Source organism: Octopus bimaculoides, chromosome 1 (assembly GCF_046866305.1).
Source record: "Octopus bimaculoides isolate indiv1 chromosome 1, ASM4686630v1, whole genome shotgun sequence".
Taxonomy (NCBI): domain Eukaryota; kingdom Metazoa; phylum Mollusca; class Cephalopoda; order Octopoda; family Octopodidae; genus Octopus; species Octopus bimaculoides.
In genome coordinates, this window is record NC_142928.1 from 114,320,902 (window position 1) to 114,344,573 (window position 23,672).

Genomic DNA, 23,672 nt, shown 5'->3' on the forward strand with positions numbered 1-23,672 from the left:
ATGTGTGTGAAAGTGCAGGGCTTAGTGGTTAGGGTATTTGGCTTGTGATTGTTAGGTTCTGAATTTGATTCCTGGTGGTGTGTTGTGTCCTTGAACAAGACATTTTATTTCCTGTTACTCCAGTTTATCAAAAATGTGTAGTACCTGTATTTCAAAGGGCCAGCCTTGTTACATTCTATGTCATGCTGAATATCTCTGAGAACTATGTTAAGGGCATGCATATCTGTGGAATACTCAACCACTTGTACATTAATTTCCCAAGCAGGCTGTTCCATTGATTGAATCAACTGGAACCCTCATCAGCATAACCAACTGAATGCCAAACCATGTGTAACTTGAACCATATTTTCTGAAAAAGTTAATTAGATACAGTACCTGTATGATTTAACTGTACAAAATAAAGTCCATAACTTGTCCAATTTCAGTTTGTGTCCACCTATAATATCTTTGGTATAAAAACTGCTCAATTTTCCAGAATCTAGTTACATGATTTTTTTATATATGTTTAGTTTAGGTAAAAGTTTTTGATAAAATGCAATTCCATTATCTTCTGATACTTTGTCATCCCTTGAGCATTTGAAGAAGGAGAATATCTTGAATTTGTTGTCTCTACATATTTCCAGTTGTTTATCCGCTAGAATCTTGTGTAATTCTTTTTGTCTGATGTGTTGTCTGTTGTTTTTATCTGATGCATTAATGTAATAATGTGTATAATATGTGAAAGACTCAGCTGATACTAATGCACAGAAACAATTGCTGTGATTTGGATTAAAGCCTGTTCATTCAATCTTCTTGTATTAAAATTCTCTTGGTTGAATTCTGTGGATATTAATGGATTTCCACTTGTATGGAAATCCATTAATAAAAGAAAAGTTCCTGCTATATGGTAGCTAATACCTATAGAGAAGCTTTCGAAAGCATGCTATAATGTGATTTCAAAAGATGATATTAAAGAATATTAACTACTGTTCCATGCCTGAATAAAGTTGCTTTCATAATGCTGCTTGAAAGATGGAAAATTAAAAGGAATAGTGCTCTTGAACCCACTCACTGAGATTCTATTGAATCCTCATAACTAATTCTTTTAACATTATACTTAATTTTCATCAATGCTTCTAGCAAATCAACTTACACAATGGAAAAGATGAAGCTAGAATTTCTCTAAAGGACATACCTGTTGCTAGCATGGATCAGTTCATATATCTCATCCATCGAACTAATGATTTTATCTGTAGAATGAGCTTGAAGGTGTTTCATTTTGATAATATTCGTGAAGATCCCAACTTGGATAAGCCTGAAAAAATGAATTTTAAACTCGTCTTTAATCTCATCCTGGATGATTTTGAGTGAGATATCTATATATATATATAAAACAAAGGTGTGTGTATTACATATGCATTTCTACAGTTTTCAACCAATTTTCACCAAACTTTACACACACATTACTTATGTGCCAAGGATGGTCATGCACTATAACATTTTGCCCAGTGCTCTCATGTAAAGCGAGAAACTGGGAAAAGCGGCATTTTACATGGGTTTTTCTTTAAAAACTTATGCAGTTTTCAACTGATTCTCTCCCTTTTCTCTCTCTGTTTATTTCTCTCTTCTCATTATCTGTTTCTCTTGCTCACACGTATTCTTTTTTACCCTCTGTAATACTTCCTCTCTTTAATCTATGTCTGTTTCTTTCACTCTCTCTCTCTCTCTCTCTCTTTATCTCACTCACACACTTGCTAACTTCTGTTTACAAATTGACTTGCATGTATATTAGTCGTGCATAAAAATCTGTTGTTACAGTTTTTGTACGTTCTCCCTGAAAAATAATTTAGTAATTTTTAATTTTTGTTCACCCAGTGTGTTTAAATTCAGTTTTGCCACATCTGCCTAAAAATTAACTTCAGTGTATTTCAATTTTGTCATGCATAAATATCTTTGTCTTTACAGTATTTGTATATTCTCCCTACAACATTACTCCACTTATTAAAAAATGTTTGCACTCTATCTATTTAAATACGCTATTTGCTGATGTACCTCACCATTTGGAAGATCTTGACCTCATCATTGTTCTGTGAATCCTGGACTGCAAAGACTGCCATGTCAGATCCTTTGTTGATATATTTGCAGACATACTTAATGGATTTCACTGAGTTAAAGAACTCAACATTGATGTGTTCCTTGAATATCTTGGAGAGGAGTGGACAGTATGGTACAACTGGAATTTCAGTATGAGCTGACTTCTTGATGGTGGTTTCAAACCCACTATCACCTGGCCTTTGTCTTCTGTAGAGGGGATAACCATCATATCCAGTCTGGGTGTCTTGAAGGAATTTCTTTGGAAAGCCTTTTGTACACTTTCTATCCCGCATGCATGGAGCATGTAGGTTGATGTTTCCACATGAATCATGTACCATTTAGGTTTTGACCACACTGAAGAGTTCTGGGACTTCTTGAGGATCTAGGAGCTCTGCACTGATGAATGTGTCTATTATGTTGGCATGTATTTTTTCTGTAAGCCATAGCAGGATGAGTACATGAGGAAGACCACATTTCTGCCATTTCTGTAATGTGGCATCTAGTGGCACCAAACACTTTATTTTTGATCAGTAACGGCATGAGCTTGATAACATACCTGAAGACCCTTGAAATTATGTCATGTCTATCTTTTGGCTGTTGGTTTGGGAAGAGTTCATTTTTAATCTCTTTCCATTTCACATTGCAAAGGTTATGAAGAGGTCTAGTTTCCCAGTGTCTAACATATATAATTGCGTCTTGTGTGTGTGTGCTCATGCATGTATCTTGGGCTTCCTGTGAATGACCATGGAAGGATGATCAGCAGACCCATGTTGTTAACATCATGATCATTCTGCATTGTACCTTGCAGGTGTGCATATGCTTACTTTCTTCTGGTTCAGTCTCCAGTAGAGTAGCCGTTCACTTTCAATTTTTGAATACATGTCAACAATGAACTGACTGAAAAGACCCCTACAATGTAGGATGTTGTTGGAATCTTCACTCCTCACTATGATGTGGAATGCATAGAAGTCATTGGGTGAGACTCTCTTTGAGGAGTTTTTCTGAGCAGTGTTGATGTGGTAACCATCTTATCCATAACAGAATAGCAGTGGATACTATAGTGTATCATAAGACCTGTGTGTTTCTGAAATCCTCATCAGTGTTCTATCTCTGAAATGGAGGACAGTGCCACACTTGTCATGTTCTTGCCCAACAAGAAGCACAACTATATCATTTGCTCTTGGCACATTAAACCTCCCTCCATGTTGACCAGCTGGTTTCTTGCCTGACCTGGTAACTACCTTGTATGTCCTGGAGTGAGGTGGAATTCTTTCAAGTGCAGTCTTGAAGCTTCTGATTAGGTTGTTGTTGTTGTGCAGCATCTCTTGCAGAGACACCACAATGTTCATCCTGATGCTAGAAATGTTCTTGCACCTCTCTTCCCTTTCTTGTTCAGAATCACTCATAAAGTGTATTTGTAGGAATTTTGGTGACTCATTTGACAGAGGTAGCTAAAAGCCAATATGATGATGTATCTGCCCATGAATCTTCGAAGTTTTCCTGAATCCTGACTCAGTTATTTCTCTTGTGGCTCCAAATGATGTCATCTGTAGTGCAGTGTTGTATTCTTGAATTTTGTTTTAGAAGTGCTTAGAATCTTGGTCAGTTGATGACAACAGTTTCTTCAATGACTCTGGAGGTTGTGGCATTGCAGGGAGTTAAAGCTTTCCACCAAAGCAGCACAACCCAAGTGTCTTTCCAGGCCACTTCCTTACTTTACAGTGTATGCACTCGGTTGTCATTGCACCAATGGAAACTTTAGTGTCATCTTCATAATTAACTGCTGGATCATACTTGAAAGCTGCCTCATAGAAGTCGCTTCTCTGAGCTGCTGTAACTGCTTTTCCTTCTGTAGTGGAGATCCTATTTCTTGTCAGGCATACATACCTCTGATCAGCAGTTGGAGATGTTCAGGCAGCAGTAGTACACAACTGGTTTTATTTTTGACACATAACTCTTGTCTCATTATTCTCAGATGCTCTGGCTGCTGTAGTGCACAGTCTGTCTCTTTCTTGGTGTGTTTTCCTTTTTCCAGGTGTTTCTTTTTCCCTCGACAGAGACATACTTTTGGCTGACAGTACCAAGGTAGATAAAGCAATTAAGAGTATGAAGATAAGGAAAGCCCCTGGCCCATCAGGAATCACTGCAGAGATGCTGAAAATATCTGGCCCATGTTTCACTGCCATGTAGCATGGCTGTTCCTACACATGCGTCATACAGTCTGCCTTTTACTCTGAGTGAGAGGCCCTTTGTCACCAGCAGAGGTAAGACCTCTCTGAACTTTGCCCAGGCTATTCTTATTCTAGCAGCTACACTTTCAGCATACCCTCCCCCACTACTAACTTCGTAACCTAGGTGGCGGAAGCTATCAACTACATCCAGTTTTTCTCCCAGGAATGTGGCAGAAGTTGTTTCCTGCACATTTTCAGTGTTTATTGCTCCTGAACATCTGCTACATACAAAAACTAACTTCCTAGTTAACCTGCCTTTGATATTGCTGCACGTTTTATGAGCTCATAGCATGTACTGGGTACATCTTATAGAGTTTCTACCTACACCTTTTCTACAGATTGAGCAGGGCCATCTACCTGAAGGGATTTATGTTTTGTCTACCTTCCTACTTTGGTTTTAGCTAGGTTCACTCTAAGGCCCTTCGATTCTAGTCCCTGCTTCCACACCTGAAACTTCTCTTCTAGTTCTGATAGTGACTCAGCAATTAGGGCATGGTCATCAGCATAGAGGAACCTCAAGGGCATCCTATCTTGAATTCCTCCGTTATCGCCTGGAGGACTATGATAAATAGGATGGGGCTGAGGACAGAACCTTGGTGGACCCCTACCTCTACCCGGAATTCTTCACTGTACTTATTGCCAACCCTCACCTTACTGACAGCGTCTCTGTACATGGCTCGCACAGCTCTCACTAGCCATTCTTCTATCCCTAGTTTACTCATTGACCACCAGATAAGGGATCGGGGACCCTGTCAAAGGCTTTCTTCATGTCAACGAAAGCTAGGTACAGAGGTTTATCCTTGGTTAGGTATTTCTCCTGCAGCTGTCTTACCAGAAATATAGCATCAGTGGTGCTTTTCCCTGGCACGAACCCAAACTGCATTTCATCTAAACTGACTCGCTCACTAATTAGTTGGGCTATGACCCTCTCCATGACTTTCATTACCTGATCTAACAACTTGATGCCTCTGTAATTATTTGTATCTAAAGCGTCCGCTTTATTTTTGTAACAGTTGACTATGGTGCTGCTACACCAGTCATTGGGTATGACTCCTTCGTGTATCACCTGGTTAACAGTATGGATGACTAGGCTATAGCTGACACTACCAGATATTTTGAACATCTCTGCAGTGATTCCTGATGCGCTGGGGGATTTCCCTGTCTTCATACTCTTAATTGCTTTATCTACCATGGTACTGTCAACTCAGATAGCTGGTCTCTCTGTTGGGTCGACATTTGGCAGACTCTCTTTCTCCCATTCATTCTCTTTATTGAGCAATCTTTCGTAGTGACGTCTCCAAACCTCTTTCTTTGCAGCCTCGTTTAGTGCAAGCGTACCATCATCCATGTGAACACATTTTTCTCCCACGACATCACGATTCTCTCTCACACACTGTCTTGTAACACGAAATATCTCAAGTCTTTGGTCCTCATGGCGCAGAACATTGGCAAACTTTTTCTTTTCTGCTTCCCCTCTGGCTAAATAAACCTGTCTCCTAGCTTCCATTCTAGCAGTCTAATACAATTACCAGCAACCTCCGTTCTTCCAGTCCTTCCAAGACTGTTTCTTTTGTCTAATAGCCCTGTCAACCACATTGTTCCACCACCACGTTACTTTGGGTTGAGAGGGGACTTTACACTAGCCACAGATCTGGTCAGTGGCTCTCAGCAGGTTGTCCCATAGAAGCCTCCAGTTGTCTTCCACGTTGTATGATGCTATATCCCTTTCTATTTTGTCAAATGCTTTAAATAGTATGTCTCTAAATCTCTGACCATTTGCAGGATCTTTAAGCTTGCAAACCCTTCTTCTCCAAGCCGGTCTACTTCTGGGCATCCTTTTTGCCTTGATCTCAAAGTCGCTAACTACTAATCTGTGTTGAGGGGTACATTCTTCGCCAGGGAAGGTTTTGGCATTTATAAGCTGCCCCTTTTCCCTATTTCTGGTGAGGATGTAGTCGATTTGGCTAGAGTGTCTGCCGAAACGGTAGGTGACTAGGTGACTGGCAGGTTTCCTGAAGTTGGTATTGCAAACCATAAGATCGTTTGCATCATAGAACTCCAGCAGTCTGGTTCTCTCCTCATTGTGGGAACCGAAGCCATAGCTTCCATGAATGCCATGGAAGCCACCTGCATGACGTCTAACATGACCATTGAAATCACCAGCCAACAAAGAGATGGTCCCTGTCATTCGTCAATGAGGTAGTTTGCAGGAGGGTGTCGTAGAATTGGTCTTTCTGCCCATCCAGTAGCCCCAGTTGAGGGGCATAGGCTGAGATGACGGTAGCTAATCTATGATGAAGCACTAGTCTAATCCTAAGTACTCTGTCACATATTCTGACTACCTCAATTACCTTATCAACCCATTTCTTTGCTAGGAGTATTTCCACACCCCCGACCCCATCAGTGTTCCCTGCCCAGAAAATCTTGTACCTCATGTTAATCTTTGTATGATTCATATATTGCTTTTACCAATGATGTAGCTGGAATTTTTGTTCCAGTGGGCTTACAATTTTCCTCAATGTTTCAGTTTGAAGTGTAGATAGATAGGAGTTTAGTTTGGGTACTGAATTGGAAATATGCTGATTTCTGCACTATACTAATATATATCTTTTATATTTTAATCGTTTCAACCATTAAACCTCAGCCATGCTGGGGCACCAGTTTGAAGGGTTTTAGTTGAATGAAATGACCCCACTACTTACTTTTTAAGATCTGGCACTTATTCTATCAGTCTCTTTTGCTGGACTGTTAAGTCACAGGGATATAAACAAATCACATAGCTGTCAAGCAGTGGTGGGGAATAAACACAAATATGCACACACATACAAGCACATGCAGACACTCACACACACACACACAAACACACACACACACACACACACACACGCACACACACACACGCACACACACACACACATGTAGAACTTCTTTCAGGTTCTGTCTACTAAATCAATATGCAAGGCTTTGGTCAGCCCAGTGCTATAGAAGAATAAAGACACTTACCCAAAGTGCAATTCAATGGGACTGAACCCAGAACTATGTGGTTGGAAAGCAAACTCCTTACCACACAGCCATACATCATCATTGTTTTACACCCGCTGTCTTTACTGGCATGGATTGGACAGGTCTGCTCATATAGACACTACACCAGTCAGAGTGTTTTCATCTTTCATAATATTTTGCTCTTCCTAATGCTAATCATGATACAGAATGTCAGGGTTTGTTTTTCATGTCACTGGCACTTGAGAGATGTTATGTCCTTACAACTTTAACTTTGCAGAGAGTATGTGGTGTATTTTTTGTGACATCAGTACTAGACATATAGCCATGTCCTCATCATGACTAAAGGGCTTCACCACCCTACATCTTATCTCACTCATTTATGAGAAGCATGAATGATGTGTGATAGATAAGTGATAGAATGCAGTATTCTGAGATAGGTACAAATATTCAAAACAACATGAATGAGTTTGTAAGAAGGTAACAGATGTCTTTGTGACGCAGGCATAGCAGGATGACAGAGGTTATGGTGTATAAGGGTACATATATTGATATATAGGTATGTTGATGCAAACAGGAAAAATATAACTCAAAATATGAGTATATGTATATTTTTATTAATATTTAGCAGAAATAACAAAGTGAAAACACTCTGACTGATGTAGCATGTATATGAGCAGACCTGTTCAATCCATGCCTGTATAGACAGCATGTGTAAAACAATGATGATGCATGGCTGTGTGATAAAGAGTTTGCTTCCCAACCACATAGTTCTGGGTTCACTCTGTTACTTCTGCTAAATATTAATAAACATGTATGTGTATGTATGTATATATATATATATATATATATATATATATATATATATATATATATATATATATATAAGGTTGAGGAGGGTATTGGATTTAACCAAACCCAAGAGGATACAGGTAATACCGAGTAAGTGCTGTATACCGACTAGTGTGTCCCAGTCGTTGTATGAACAGGATTGGGGATTATAAGTCGTGTATTAGCGTGTGTATATGTAAATATATAAAAATAAAAAGATAAAGAGAGCAATGGTAAGGTTGGAGAAGTAGTTTATGGATAGAGTCTTACAGCTGTTTCTGGGAAGATCCAGTACTTCCCTTCATCGGAGACAGAAAAAATAAAGTAATCTATTATTATATCCATAGGCAGATATTTTTTAGTATGAAGTGGTAAAGAGTGTGATGCACTGAAAAAAGAGAGAACAGTACTTGAAGTGTAGTTTCATTCCAGTAGTAAATATCCGTGTAAAGTAATCCTTGTGGGGATAATCCGGAAATAGATGTTGGAACAAAGGCTGATAGAGCATAGATAGCAGAGGTGAATATATGCCATACTGATATACTAAAATCCATCGCAGTATGGCATATATTCACCTCTGCTAACTATGCTATATCAGCCTTTGTTCCAACATCTATTTCCTTATTATCCCCACAAGGATTACTTTACACGGATTTTTACACGGATATTTACTACTGGAATGAAACTACATTTCAAGTACTGTTCTCTCTTACTTTGGTAATAACTTTTAAAGTTTGTATTTATATCCTTGGTAATTTCATCTCATTAATCCATGACTGGTTTTGATTTATGTAGATAGACTTTGGTAGGAAAATTTCAAGTTTGTATATATATATATATATATATCCTTGTTAAATTCATCTTGGTAATCCATGACAATTTTGTGTAAACAGCACCTTATCCTGCATTCTATATTTGAGATGTAGAAGGTTGATTTTGGTGGTCAAAAGTATTAGTGTTAAATTTTTATTTGTATAACTGGAAGATACCAATTTAAATTTTGAATTATAAATTATAATTTCTTTATTTTTTTGTTGCAACTGTAAAGGTCTATTTATTGCTGGTTAAATGTGTACAGGTTCAAATTCTAAGAAAAGCAATTTACCGATCATTTAATGTATAATATGTCTTGTACATATGTTTTATCTACCAATCTATTTATAATTATTTCCTTATTTTGATATCATTACTATAATTGATAAATAATAGACACTAATGTAAATCTTTATTGCTTCGCTGGATGGGTAATGTCAGTGTGCATATATGACAGAGTGTAAGTGACTTGAGAGAAAAGTTGGGTATACGTAGCATCAAATGTAGTGTGGAAGAGAGAAGACGCACTGGTATAGCTATGTAATGCATATGAATGAAGCCAGTTGCATCAAGAGGTGCTGATCTCTAATTGTAAAGGGAACACGTGGAGGGGGTGGACCCAGGAAGATGTGGGACGAAATGGTGAGAAAACATCTACAGATGTTGAAACTCACGGAGGAGATGACGGAATCAAGGTTCCTGGCAGTTTACTGTGCTTTAAAAGACATGTCAAGCTAAGTAAAAGCATGGTTGCCCTCCCTTCCATACAGGCTCATTTCCTGCAACTATCTCCAGCTAAGCATCCCTAATCTTGCAGGCTCATAGGTGCTGGTTAAATGATAATGATATTGTAGTATGTTTGTTTGGAAATAGTTATTTTCATGTATAAAGGTGATCATATTGCTAGTCTCTGTTGTTTTCTTATGCTCTTTTTTTTTACTTTGGAAAAGTCCATTGGAATGTAATTTCACTTGATAATGTGATAATCAATAAGAAAATTAATTTCACATTATGGCCAGATTTTCAAGAATGCATTATTTCTGTAAAGCAGTGGTTCCCAACCAACTTTTGGCTATGCCCCACTGAATCATTTCTAAAATCCTGATGCCACCTTGTGATGTTTGATTTTTGTTATTCAAAATTTAGTTAATGTTTACAGTATTCCCTGGAAACAAAATAAAAAAAAATAATGCAACGGATGTAAAAGAAAATGTGTAGGAAAAGAATATGAAAAAAAAATGTAGGGAAAGCAACGGGGAGGACTTCAGAAAATTCACAAAATCCGAGTTTTTCCCTCATAAATTTTAGGAAAATAGTATTTTTTTTCATGAAATTTTATATAAATACCTTTCAACCAACATAGATTACAATTATGAAGAAATTTTGTGGGAAAATCTTTTCTGAGGGGTTGGGAGAGGACTTCGGAAAATTCACAAGATCTGGGGTTTTTGCTCATAATTTGATGACAGTTTATCGTGAATAGCAGGTATAAATCCAAATTTTAAATATTCCTCTGAATGTTGACGACCCTTTTTTTACTTGCACTACTCATTTTATATATTTTTGAATCTGCATAACTACAGATTTCTGTGCCCCCGACTTTGGATGATCATAACTTTCAGGAAAATGGATATTTTTAATGAAATTGTCTATGAATATGTGTTATGTCTTATAGATTCTGAATACACAAAATTTTGGAAAGTGCTTTAGGAGAGATTGAGGTGAGGAATTTCAGAAATTTCACCGGAGTCCACCTCAATTCACCTTAACTTTCAAGAAAATGGATATTTTTTAATGAAATTCTCTACAAATATACCATGGACTATGTAGGTTCCGAGGACATAGGAATTTTATGGGAAAAATATTGGGGTTTATTTTTGAGAATTGTTCCCTACTCACGGGTGTTTCCAAACAAGTCATCCATATTTGTTTCATTTTCTCTGTTTTGTGCGTTTATGCATCCGTAGATTTCTACACACACACACACACACACACACACACACACACACACATATATATATATTGTTGGCACTCTGTCGCTTACGACATCGAGGGTTCCAGTTGATCCAATCAACAGAACAGCCTGCTTGTGAAATTAACATGCAAGTGGCTGAGCACTCCACAGACACGTGTACCCTTAACGTAGTTCTCGGGGAGATTCAGTGTGACAAGGCTGACCCTTTGAAATACAGGTACAACAGAAACAGGAAGAAAGAGTGAGAGAAAGTTGTGGTGGAAGAGTACAGCAGGGTTCGCCACCATCCCCTGCCGGAGCCTCGTGGAGCTTTAGGTGTTTTCACTCAATGAACACTCACAACACCTGGTCTGGGAATCGAAACCGTTATCTATGACCGCGAGTCCGCTGCTCTAACCACTGGGCCATTGCGCCTCCCCATATATATATATGTAATTAAAAAAGTTCAAACAAGGAATTATTCCATTCAATATCATGTTTATTATAGAGATTATGTAACAAATTATGCTTTACACTTCTATATTTGACAGTGCATGTATATTCCTTATTTTTGCTTCTGGTGTCTTCTGCCTTTCTATCAGAAATGTTTACCTGGGAATTTATATAAAGTGAAAAAAATAAGTCGTCTTAATAACATATTTCTGTGTACCAGACCTTTAGCTGTTATTTTTAGTATAATGAATTTTCTGGTAAGGGCTTCATTTGCCTTCATTGCCTGTTGTTTCAGTAGAAATCTACTGATGCACAAACACACAAAATAGAGAAAATGAAACAAATATGGACAACTTGTTCAGAAACACCTGTGAGTGAGAAACAGTTCTCAAAAATAGCCCCCCACTCGTTTCCCCCTCCCCAGTTCCTATGTCCTCGCAATCTACATAGACCGAGGTATATTTGTAGAGAATTTCATTTAAGAATATCCATTTTCTTGAAAGTTAAGATGAAATGAAGCGGACTCCGGTGAAATTTCCGGAATTTCCCACCCCAACCCCTCCTAAAACACTTTTCCCCCCAGAATTTTGTATATTTGGAATCTACATAATATAACACATATTCGTAGACAATTTCATTTACAAATATCCATTTTTTTTTAAAGTTATGATCATCCAAAGTCGGGGTGGGGGCAGAAATCTGTAGTTATGCCTTTGAATCAAACACGAAGAGATTTCAGTTCAAGCCAATTTTTTCTACAATTTTTAAAAAAAGATTTCAGTATAAACTTTCGGAAAATATGATCAAAAAGAAACAAAAAATATTCCATTAATCTTCTCAGCTGCAAAAGCCTTTGTATCAATGATAGAAGGTTTTTCTTACCTTTTTGCTGAATTCACAAACTGACTGGTGGGAATAAAATGACCAGTTAATTTTCATCTCTGTTCATATATATGTGTGTGTGTATGTGTGCATTACCAGTACCATAAATCTCTCTCTCTCTCTCTCTCTCTCTCTCTCTCTCTATTTATCTATCTATCTATCCTCTCTCTTTCTCTCTCTCTCTTTCTCTCTCTCTCTTTCTCTCTCTCTCTTTCTCTCTCTCTCTTTCTCTCTCTCTCTTTCTCTCTCTCTCTTTCTCTCTCTCTCTTTCTCTCTCTCTCTTTCTCTCTCTCTCTTTCTGCCTCTTTCTCTTCCTTCACTGATGCTATCCCTTCCACTCTATTTCAACCCATTTCACACCATTTAATTCTTTCATCCCTCACCCCAACACCATTTATTGCCCTATCAACACTCTGCAGCACCACATTTTTCTTGTATACCTAGATTTTTTGTCACCAGAGATAAAAGAGTCAATACCCTTAAACACACCTGGCATTTGAGCACTGACCAGTTCTGTACTACATGTACGCATGCACACACACACAAACACACATATGCATTTGTAATTACCTAGAGGTTTTCACATAACACTAAATTGAAGGAAATAATCTATTCCCTCTTTAGTGACATCAGATCTCTAAAGTGTACAAAATTTGATAAAATTGTCCACAGAAAGAATGTAAAGAATTTTTTTTTAATAACTCATTCTTGAATTGTCCCCTTTCTCTATTGATATACTAAACATTGTGTACAAAAGGTATAAAAATTCAACATAACCCTATGTGTGCCTCACCAAAATATTACCATGCCCCACTGGTGGGATATGTGCCCCACGTTGGGAATCACAACTGTAAAGCAAAGGATTCATGTACTTGCTAGACAAGTGCAACTCCCTACCTTCTATAATTTTAGCTAAATGTAACATATTTGTATGCAGTTTTCTTATCACTTGATCTGCTTTCATGATGCAATTTGGCACTATGGATAATACTGTGATTGAATATTTTTATAAGTCATTCCTTACTGCCTGAAAATTCAACTTGTAGTTGATCAGATGTTTGATTTGTAATGTTAATTTCATAGAAAATTCTTAATGTTTCCTTAGTGTATATTAAAGCTGTTAATTAGCATACCTTTTTGGCTTTATGATTTAGGTGCAGACATGGTTGTGCAGCTGAGAAGTTTGTCTCCCAACCATGTAGTTTCAGGTTCAGTTTCACCATGTGGCACCTTCATCAAGTGTTAACTGAAGCTTCAGGCCAATCAGTGCCTTGTATAAGTTGTGTGTGTGTGTGTGTGCAAGTTAATGTCCACTTTTCCATGCTTGCATGGGTTAGATGGAATTTGTTGAGGCAAATTTCCTATGGCCCTTCTTGATGCCAATATGTTTTGAACTAAGATGATATTTCTTCATGAACAGACATGTTTTCAAAGAAGATTGGAAATAAAAGGCACTGCTTGCATGATGGTGGTACCCATTTACAAATTTCACATGATAATAAGGCAAGGAGACAGTAACACATACACACGCACACACATGCATGTGTGTATATATATTATCATTATCATCATTGTTTAACATCTATTTTCCATGCTGGCATGGGTTGGATGGCTTGACGGGAGCTGTCCAGACTCCAATTGTCTGTTTCGGCATGGTTTCTATGGCTGGATGCCCTTCATAACACCAATCACTTTACAGAGTGTGTTGAGTGTATTTTATGTGCCACTGGCATGGGTGCATTTATGTACCACCAGCATGAATGCATTTTATGTGGTGCCGGCACCTGTAAAGGACAAGCCTGTATGTATGGATGACCGTGATTTTACTTAGCTTGACGTGTCTTCTCAAGTACAGCAAATCATCACAACTCCTGGTCCCTTGTCTTTTCCAGTGTCTGAAGATCCTTTCTCACCACTTTGTCCCACATATCTTCCTGGGTTTACCCCTTCCACAGGTTTCCTCCATAATTTGAGCTCAGGTAATGTCAGTGTGCACACAGAACAGAGTGTAAATGTTTTACTGGGTATTAGAGGCATCAGGTATTGTGTGCAAAAGAGAAAACTGCACTTCTTTATAAAGTTGTCATCCATATACATCACATGACCAAAACAGTGCAATCTTCTCTCTTGCACACAACATTGCATGCCCCTTATACCCAGTAAATCATTTACACTCTGTTGTGTGTGTATACTGACATTACCCATCCAGCAGAGCATGCTAGCTTCAGTTCTTCCAAGCCTTCACAAGTCTTAGCCCATGTTTCACTGCCATGTAGCATAGCTGTATGTACACAGGCATCAGACAATTTGCCTTTCACTCTGAAGGAGAGGCCCATAGTTACCAACAAAGGTAGAAGGTCTCTGAACTTTGCTCAGCTCATTCTTATTCTAACAGCTATGCTTTCAGAACTTTCTCCTCCACTATTAACTCAGTCACTTAGATAACAGATGCTATCTACTACTTCTAATGATCCCACTGAGCATTTGAGGAAGTCTATAGTCTGTGCATATTTAGTGCTTATTGTACCCACACATTTTCCACACACAAAGATTATTTTCTCTGTTAACCTTCCTGTGATACTTATGTGTTCAAAGCTTGCACTGGGTACAACGTATGGAGGTTCTACTAACACCCTTTCTACATATGGAGCAGGGCCATCTCCCTGAATAGATTGTGATTTGCCTGTTTTCCTACTTACTAGGACTTTGGTCTTTGCTAAGGCTCTTAAATTCCAAACCTTCCTTCCACAGCTGAGATTTCTTCACTAGGTCAGGCAGTGATTCAGCTATAAGAACAAGGTCATCAGCATAGAGGAGCTCCCCAAAACAGCCAGTCTTGAATTCCTCTGTTATGGTCTGGAAGACTAAGAGGTGGTTGAGAATGGATCCTTGTTGAACTCCTAACTTAACACTGAATTTATTGCTATACTCGTTGTCAACCTTCACCTTACTGGCAGCATCCTTGCACATGGCTTCCACACTGACCACCAGATAAGGGAATGGGGGAACTTGTCAAAGGCTTTCACCATGTCAACAAAGGCCAAGTACAGAGATTTATTTTTGGCAAAATACTTCTGAAGTTGCCTTACCAGGAATATAGTATCAGTTGTGCTTCTCCCAAGCACAAAACCAAACTACTTCTCATCTAGTCTAACTCTCTTCCTAATCAGTTGAGCTATAGCCTACTCTGTAACTTGCATTATCTGGTCCAGCAATTTGAAACCGCTGTAATTATTTCCAAGCATCACCTTCACTTTTGTAGCAGTTGGCTATGGTACTGCTATACCAGTTATTGGGTATGACTCCCTCATGGACAACCTGATTAACTATATGTGTGACTAGTTCATATCCCACTTCACCAGATATTCTAAGTATCTTAACAGTGATTCTTGATGGGCTGTCAGCTTTCCCTGTTTTCACATCCTTAATTCCTTTATCAACCAAGCTACTGTTGATTCAGATAGCTGGTCCTTCAGTTGGGTCTACATTAGGCAAACTCTCCTCCTATGCATTCTCTACATTTAGCAACCTTTAATAATAGCATTTCCAAGCTTCTTTCTTTGCAACATCACATACTGCAAGGGAACCATCCTCCATACAGACACATTTCTCTCTTATGACATAAAAATTTTCTTTCATACATTGTCTTGCAATCTGAAATACTTCAAGCTTCTGGCCCTCATGCCACATAACATTGGCAAACTTCTTCCTTTTTACTTCTCACCTGGCTAAATATATCTGAGTGTAGTGGGTGCTTTTTACATGCCACCAGCACAGGGGCCAGTTGGTGTTTTTTACGTGCCACCGGCATGGAAGCCAGTCAAGGTGGTGCTGGCATCAGCCATGTTGAGATGGGACTTTTTACGTGCCACCGACACATTTATATACATATATATATATATATATCATCACCAGCATCATCACCGTTTTAACATCCCTTCTCTTTCCATTATGTCTTGGGTTGGATGGGTCAACATGAGCTGAGAGCTGCAGCAAATTCTAATGTCTGCTTTCATATAGTTTCTACAGCTAGGTGCTTTTTATGTGGTACTAGTACTGGTGAAGTCACCAAGTATCTGCAAAACAAGAACCTTCAACTTAGTGGGGTATAGAATTGAGCAATAAGAAACTATAATAGAAACACAGGAGCTGATGCCATACTGAAGAGGTGAATAAATGTTTAACCCATCAAGAGAAACAGAGAGAGAGAGATGTGAGATCAAGATACAAGGGGAATATGAGAGGCAGAATAATATAGAGGAGCAGAAAAGGTGGATGTGTACATAAGTATGCTAAATAAGAATGGTGTGACAGACAAATTAGAGATAGGGAATGAGATGGATGCAAAGAATATCAATTCAGCAGAGGGTAAATGAAGGAAGGAAATAGGGTAACACAGAAGATTGATGGAAGAATGGGCATTAGAGGATGAGTTGTGAGGGAAAGCTTGACTGAACTTAATTCTGCTGAGATGGATGGGTCTTCTCAAGCACAGTATATTGCCTTTCATCTCAATTCCTTGTTATTTCTGAAAGGCTCAACGTCCTGAGGTCAGTCTTCACCACTTCATCCCACATCTTCCTGGGGTTCCTTCTTCCACAGGCTACCTCCACTGTCAGTACTTCTTTATACAGCTGTCCTTGTCCATTTGCATCACATGACCATATCAGCACAATCTTCTCTCGTACACACCACATCTGATGCCTCTTATTCCCAATTTTTCTACCAGTGCATTTGTAATTTGTTGTACATGTACACTGATGTTGCATAACTATCAAAGTATGTTAGGTTCATTTCTTTCTAGTCTTTGTATATCCTCTCCATTCACAGTTGAAGTTTCACAACCATGTAGCATTGCTATTCATACACAGGCATCATAAAATCTGCCTTTCACCCAGAGAGAGAGAGAGAAAGAGAGAGAGAGAGAGAGAGAGAGAGAAAGAAAGAAAGAGAAAGAAATCTTTTGTTAATAACAGAAGTAAGAGTTCTCTGAACTTTCTCTAGCAAATATACTTTCAAAGCATCCTCTTCCACTGCTAATTCAGCCATTTAGGTAACAAACTCTCTGCTACTTCCAGAACATCTATTTCCCATGTGCTCTTGTTACTTATTGTTCTTGCATATCTACTTCAAACAAATTCTACTTCCTCTGTTAACTTTTCTCTAATTCTACTGCACCTCTTATATATCCATAGTCTGCACTGAATACACCATATGGAATTTCTACCGACAACTTTTCTTCATACCAAACAGGGTCATTTTTCTGAAGAGATAGGCATATAATATTTTTCTTTGCTTACTAGAACTTGGGAGTTAAATTTAAGGCCTTGCTTCTATTCCTGGAATTTCTTTTCTAATTCTGATACCACTTCAGCTGTTAGAACAAGATTATTGGCATTGAGTTACCGCAAGTAACTAGCCTTAAACTTTTCTTGTTATAGCCTGGAGAACTATAATAGGAGGGGGCTGATAGTTGAACCCTACACACTGAATTTGTCATTCTACTCGTTGTTAACTTTCATGTACGGCATCTCTGTACATGGCTGGACAGCTCTCAACAATGGCTTTGCACAGCCATTTATTCACTTCTTCATCTGTAGCAAATCAATGACCTCATAAAGGATGCTTGAGTGGCCCACAGAGGTAATTGTTGGAATGGGTGAGATCTAGACTGTATCTGGGGTATTTCAGCAACTCAAAACCCAGTTTTTCAATGGTTTCAGTGGTGTAGGCAGCTGTATGTGGGCATGCATAGACCCCAGCATTTGGTGCAAATTACAGGTTTCAGTTTGTTGGCCAGCATTTCACTGTAGCCTACGCTGGTGACTGCTTTTCCAGGTAATGTTCCAGTTTAGGCCCTTTTGAATCCAAAAATGGTTAGCATCAGTCTCTCTGCAGAAGGTTGAGTCTTGAATTTCCATCACTTTGCATCTTGGATTCTGGCTAAGTGATGGATCACGTCTCATCTTTTGTGACTGTTCTAGCTAAAAAAGCTTCACCTTCATCATTGTAGTGGTCAAATAAGCATTGACAGATCTCCACATGATTATGCTTATGCACTTCACACAGACTATACGGAAGCAAAACTTGTCAAGCATTATTTCTTATGACTAATTTGCAGAGAACATACCACCTCATCAATGGTCACTTGTCAGTTCACTGGAACCATCTCTCAAGCTTGTGGAATCTTTAGAATCGGTGGTAGAGGTTGATGGGTATCCTGCTCCTGCTTCATGCTTCAAGCTTGTCTGGCCATTTTTAAACTTGATTCACTGTCCCTGTATTGTACTGTAAACCTGTGAGGAACTTCTGCCCCTGACACACCTTTTGACTAGAGAAATTGGATCACTGATTTCTGTTCTCCCTTGGTGCACACTGCCAACAGTGTGGCCATGTGTACTCTGTAAAACCTCAGTTATATGTGTTGTTTAGCTCCAGGTTAGCCATGATCAGCCAAACCATTACTCAAAGAAGTTCCTCCATAACTAGCACTTCAATTCATCCTTATTTAAGACAATTGTCTACAACATAAAAGAGATATCCTCTTTGACTCAATCAAACACCAGAATCTTACAACATTTGAAGAAAAAGACAACAGTCACAAAAGTTAAAGGGAAAACAGTGACACTAAATGTAATGTGAAACTACTTGCAAGGTTGATGTTCATTACATAGGTGCAACACAATGGCTTTCAGCATTTTCTAATTTATGGTCTAGGCCCTTTACCATCAACTTTTGCAACTGAACAAAATACTCTGGTTAAGACTAACAAGCATTATTCACAAAACACTAAAATTTTGCTTTTGCAAAGAAAGTTGTTGCAGACTTAATACAAGGGTGGGCTGAAAAGTTCATAGAATGACTATGAAGGAGTGATGTTACACTTGTGAAATCTTGCATACATTCATTTCAATTCTTGTTAATAACTAAATTGTTTCTTTCCAGGTAAAGTGACATCTGACTGTTCAAAGAAGACTTCAAAAGTAACTAGTAGTAACTTCTCTTGAAAATCAACAAAATTTGGCATCATGATATTATCAAATACCTGCAGAAAAAGGATTTAGCCCTCAAGGACATTCATGTTGATATGGTTGCTACATTAGGGGATGATACTCCAGCTTTATCAACAATGCAAAAGTGGGCAGTTGAATTGAGGAAGGGAAGGAAGAGTCTTGAAGATGACCCAAGGTCTGGATGTCTTGCAACTACCACCACTGAGGAAAATGTTGATCATTTTCACCACATGATGATGGATGACAAGCGATTTGATTATAAATCAAATGGCCAGTTCTATTAACATAACTAGTGAGAGGGTTGAAAACATTCTGCACTTTGAACTTGGCATGTTGAACATTTTTGCTTAGTAGGTGCCACGTCTTCTGACATCTGAACAAAAGTGCACCAGGCTGATCACATCATGGGAAAATCTGACATTGTTTGAGGCAGATGCAGTTGGTTTCCTTGAATATTTCCTGAGCCAGAATGAGTGTTAGCTTCATCACTTTGATCTAGAGACAAAGAAGTAATCCATGCTGTGGAAACATCCCTCCTCACTTGCTCCAAAGAAGGCCAAGACTGTTTCATCTGCAGGGAGAGTGATGACCTTAGTTTTTTGGAGATGCAAAAGGTATTGTGTTTATTGACTATTATCACAAGGACCACACCATCTGTGGAAAGTACTATGCCAACTTGCTGAAGCAGTTATGAAAAGCTAACAAGATCAAATGCCCGGAAAAACTGATGAAAGGAGTTTTGTTTCATCAGAACCATGCTTCTGCACACAAGTCATTGGTTTCAGTGGCTGCTGCATGTGACTGTGGCTTTGAACTGGTTGATCACCATCCCTATTCCCCTGATTTGGCCCCATCTGTTCCCCAATATGAAAAAACACTTGGCTGAGAACTCATGTTACAATGATGATACTGTTGATGACTTTTTTGACCAACAGGATGAATCAATCAACTTATCAAAAATCGATCTGATCTTTCTAGCAAACATCAATTCTGTGGGTGACATTCGAGATGGGGTATTCAGATTAGATGTTACTCACTACACTCTTAGAAATTGTTGAAGTGCAAGGTCGTCCATTACATCATTGTTCACCTTTTTCAATGCCCTCTTAAAAGTTTCAACAAAATGCTCCACTTGTCTCTTTAGCCTAGGGTGATATGGTGGAGTGGTGACATGTCTGATGATGAACATTTTACAAAATTTTGTGAACTCATCTGAAGTAAATTGAGTTCCATTATCAAACACAATAATATCAGAAACACCATATCTGGCAAACAATTCATGTAAAAAAACTTATTGTAACTGCAGATGTCAGCTTTTTACACTTATGCACTTTAGGCCACTTTGAAAAATTGTCCACCACAATGAGGTAATAGGAACCCTTAAGTGGACCTGCATAATCAACATGCAGTCTGGCTCATGGAATATCTGTTTTTGGCCATGGTTGCCATTTAGTGGTAGTTGTGTTTGCAGCTAGGGCACACTCTCTGCATGTTTTCACTAGTTTTTCAATGTCATGGTCCATTGTTGGCCAATGTACATAACTTCTCATTAACGATTTCAATCTCAAGTCCCTGGATGACTAATGTGAAATTCCTTTAGTAATTGCTTTTGTAGTGTGGCTGGCACTATGACTCTTTGTGCATACATCAACACATTGTCACACATTAAGAATGGGTTCGAATTTGTGTTATGCATATTTTTTATCTCTTCACCATTTCTTTCATTTTTTTAATGAATTTAATGTTTTCTGATTTTAATTTTATGGTCTTGTAATGTGACAGGCAATTCATATATGACATTACACAAAATATTTTAAATTTCATTTTCCGCTCACAAAATAGCAATCACAGTATCTTTAAATGATTCAGCATTTTCTGAAATCAGTCTTGATAAACAATCAGCGTGTCCTTATTTCTTAGATGGTGTATACACCATCTTAAAGTCATAGTTTAATAATATAGTACCCCAGCATTGCAACCTATTAGCAGTATGGGAAGGAACTCCTTTCTTCTACCCATATATCGGTTATAACAGACGATGATCAGTCTGTAGTCAAAAACTTCTACCATGTAAAAATTTATGAAATTTTTTTACAGCAATAGTAATCGCTGAATAAATTTGTTGTATTATTCAACACAAAGACTTTAGCTTTTAAGGTTTTTCTATGAAATGTAATGTCACATCATTTCGCTCTTAAAATATAATTTTTTTCCTGAAACACCATGAGCCATTTTCGAAGTTCCTTTTAATCTAGGTCTCCTAGATGTATCTGTGTATCAAGATATTACTGCCCATGTCCAATTGTAACTTTACATTTGTGTTATTTATTTTTACATACACAAATTTCCTTGAGACACATTCATATTTCTTGTCACTGATAACCCGTTTACATTATTTTTCTGTTGAACCACTTTTTAGGTTTTGTTTCAGTGTGATTTTTTATGACCTATCTTATCACACTTGAAGCGGACAGTTACTTTTAAAATTTAGACAACCACACCCATAACATAGCTTTGGTCTTGACATTTTTTCTTTATTTCTTATCTGTTACTGGTTAACATGCAAGAATATGAGAGCAATCTTTTTCTTCAATTTTATTTGTCATGTCTTAGATTTATAATCTTTTGGCATTCTTCTGTTACTACCTGTAGAGTTAATTTTTGGTCCCATTCTAATTTTGTTAATATCCGGGAATGTATATCTATATATTTACTTGCAGTAAGCCCTTGAACAAAAATTAGACATTTGAACATGTCCAGGGTTCTTTCATTTAATTTGAACTTTTCACACTCTCTGTTAACAACTCCAGCATAGATGACAAAATCTTCTTTTTGATCAAATTTAAACATTGTTAGCGAGTATTGAACAAGGAACTTCTTTCACGGAAAATTTTCAATAAAATATTGATTCATCAAAACAAACCTCACCTGGTTTCTTCAGCAGAATATAGTTACTATATTTTTGTGTTCAGCAGGGGATAACTTTCTTAAAAGTAATTGTTCTTTTTTCTTGTCAGACCAAGTTTTACATTCTTCTTTGAAGATTTCTTATCTTCAAAAATATGCAGAGAAGGTAATCTCTTCTGAATGCTTCAACTGAGTTTGCTACGCTGTCTGGCGGGTATGAACCTGAAGTATTTTCATTCTTCTTCCAGCAACTGTTGGTTTTGTTGTTGTAGTTGCTGTTGTAACTGCACCATGGAGGCCAATAAGTCTTCCATGTTAAAACGATTTTTCTTTGGTTTCTTACCAAAAAACAAAAAGAAAACTGCAGATGTCTAACACAAGCTTTAAACAATTTGTCATCACTTTCATATGTTATTTTTGGATATAGAATTTAATGAAGCAGTGGGGAAAGAAAGTATTTACGTGGCGCAATATGATTATTATTACGCAAACTCAATGCTCTCAATCAATGGCTCACATTGAACAACTTACTCCCGATTGCTCGCAGTTCTTTATTTTTTAGTCACTTGGTGGGTGGTCAGAATCCTTCCTCAACAATTATACATGTATATCTGTCTATGTTTAATTACATAAATTAGATATGCATAGAAATACATGTATAATGATGGTGGTGGTACATACAGCTAAATAAATATAACTTTACATTATTTGTGTTTCTCATTTCTGTATAAATGCCTAAGTTTTCATGCATAAAAATGCTTAAGTATATTTCATTGGGAAAATCTTATAATTTTAGACCTTGTGCTATGGTGGTGCCAGATTTTGAACTGATTTGTGAAATCATGTTAGTAGCTGAAGGTTTCCTTGATGCACGCCTTTTAGCGAGAAAGTTTATAACATTATATAGCCTTTGTAAGGAACTTCTCTCAAAACAGGTAAATCTGCTTTCATTTTGTTTGCATATTTCTGAAAAAGTGTTATTATAGAAGCATATATTTAAGTGATTATTAATCATATTTTTGTCGGTAAGATCCATGCAGACTTTTATTGATTAGATTCTCATATTTATCTATGTTATTTTTTTAATCAGAATTTTCTGAAGTTATTTTTTTAATTTTACCAAATTTTGAAGTTTTGGAAGACATCAAAATCAAATTCTAGCAGGATTATGGTTGCTAAATTTATGAATCTTAATTAGGCTGTATTCATGCAAAGTACAAACTTTGATGGGTCTAAATTTATCTAAATTATAGTTAGAGATATATCAGATATCATTAAAATTACAAATTGTGATAGATTCTGTACTATCAAAATGACTGATATTAACAAGGTTCAAATTTATGAAATAATAAATCAGAAAAATACAAATTGCCAAATCAGGAAAAGTACTAATATTATCCCAATTATAAACTCTTCTCTTCCTCACATTTCCACTTCATGCACTATGCTTACCTCCCACTCCCCAATCCTGTCCTCTTGGCCCTGTACCATAGTATCATTGCTCTCCGCTAGCAA

General features: G+C 37.6%; 1 protein-coding gene across 1 annotated transcript in view; it reads left to right on the plus strand.

Annotated features, from left to right (window-relative positions):
- The window catches only part of LOC106876453 (dynein beta chain, ciliary), an 855,334-nt gene that overhangs the window by 477,345 nt on the left and 354,317 nt on the right, over positions 1-23,672 (plus strand). The window contains exon 30 of the mRNA XM_089350837.1: positions 22,954-23,092. Within this exon, the coding sequence (XP_089206963.1) occupies positions 22,954-23,092 (139 nt within the window). The remainder of the gene's footprint in view (positions 1-22,953; positions 23,093-23,672) is intronic.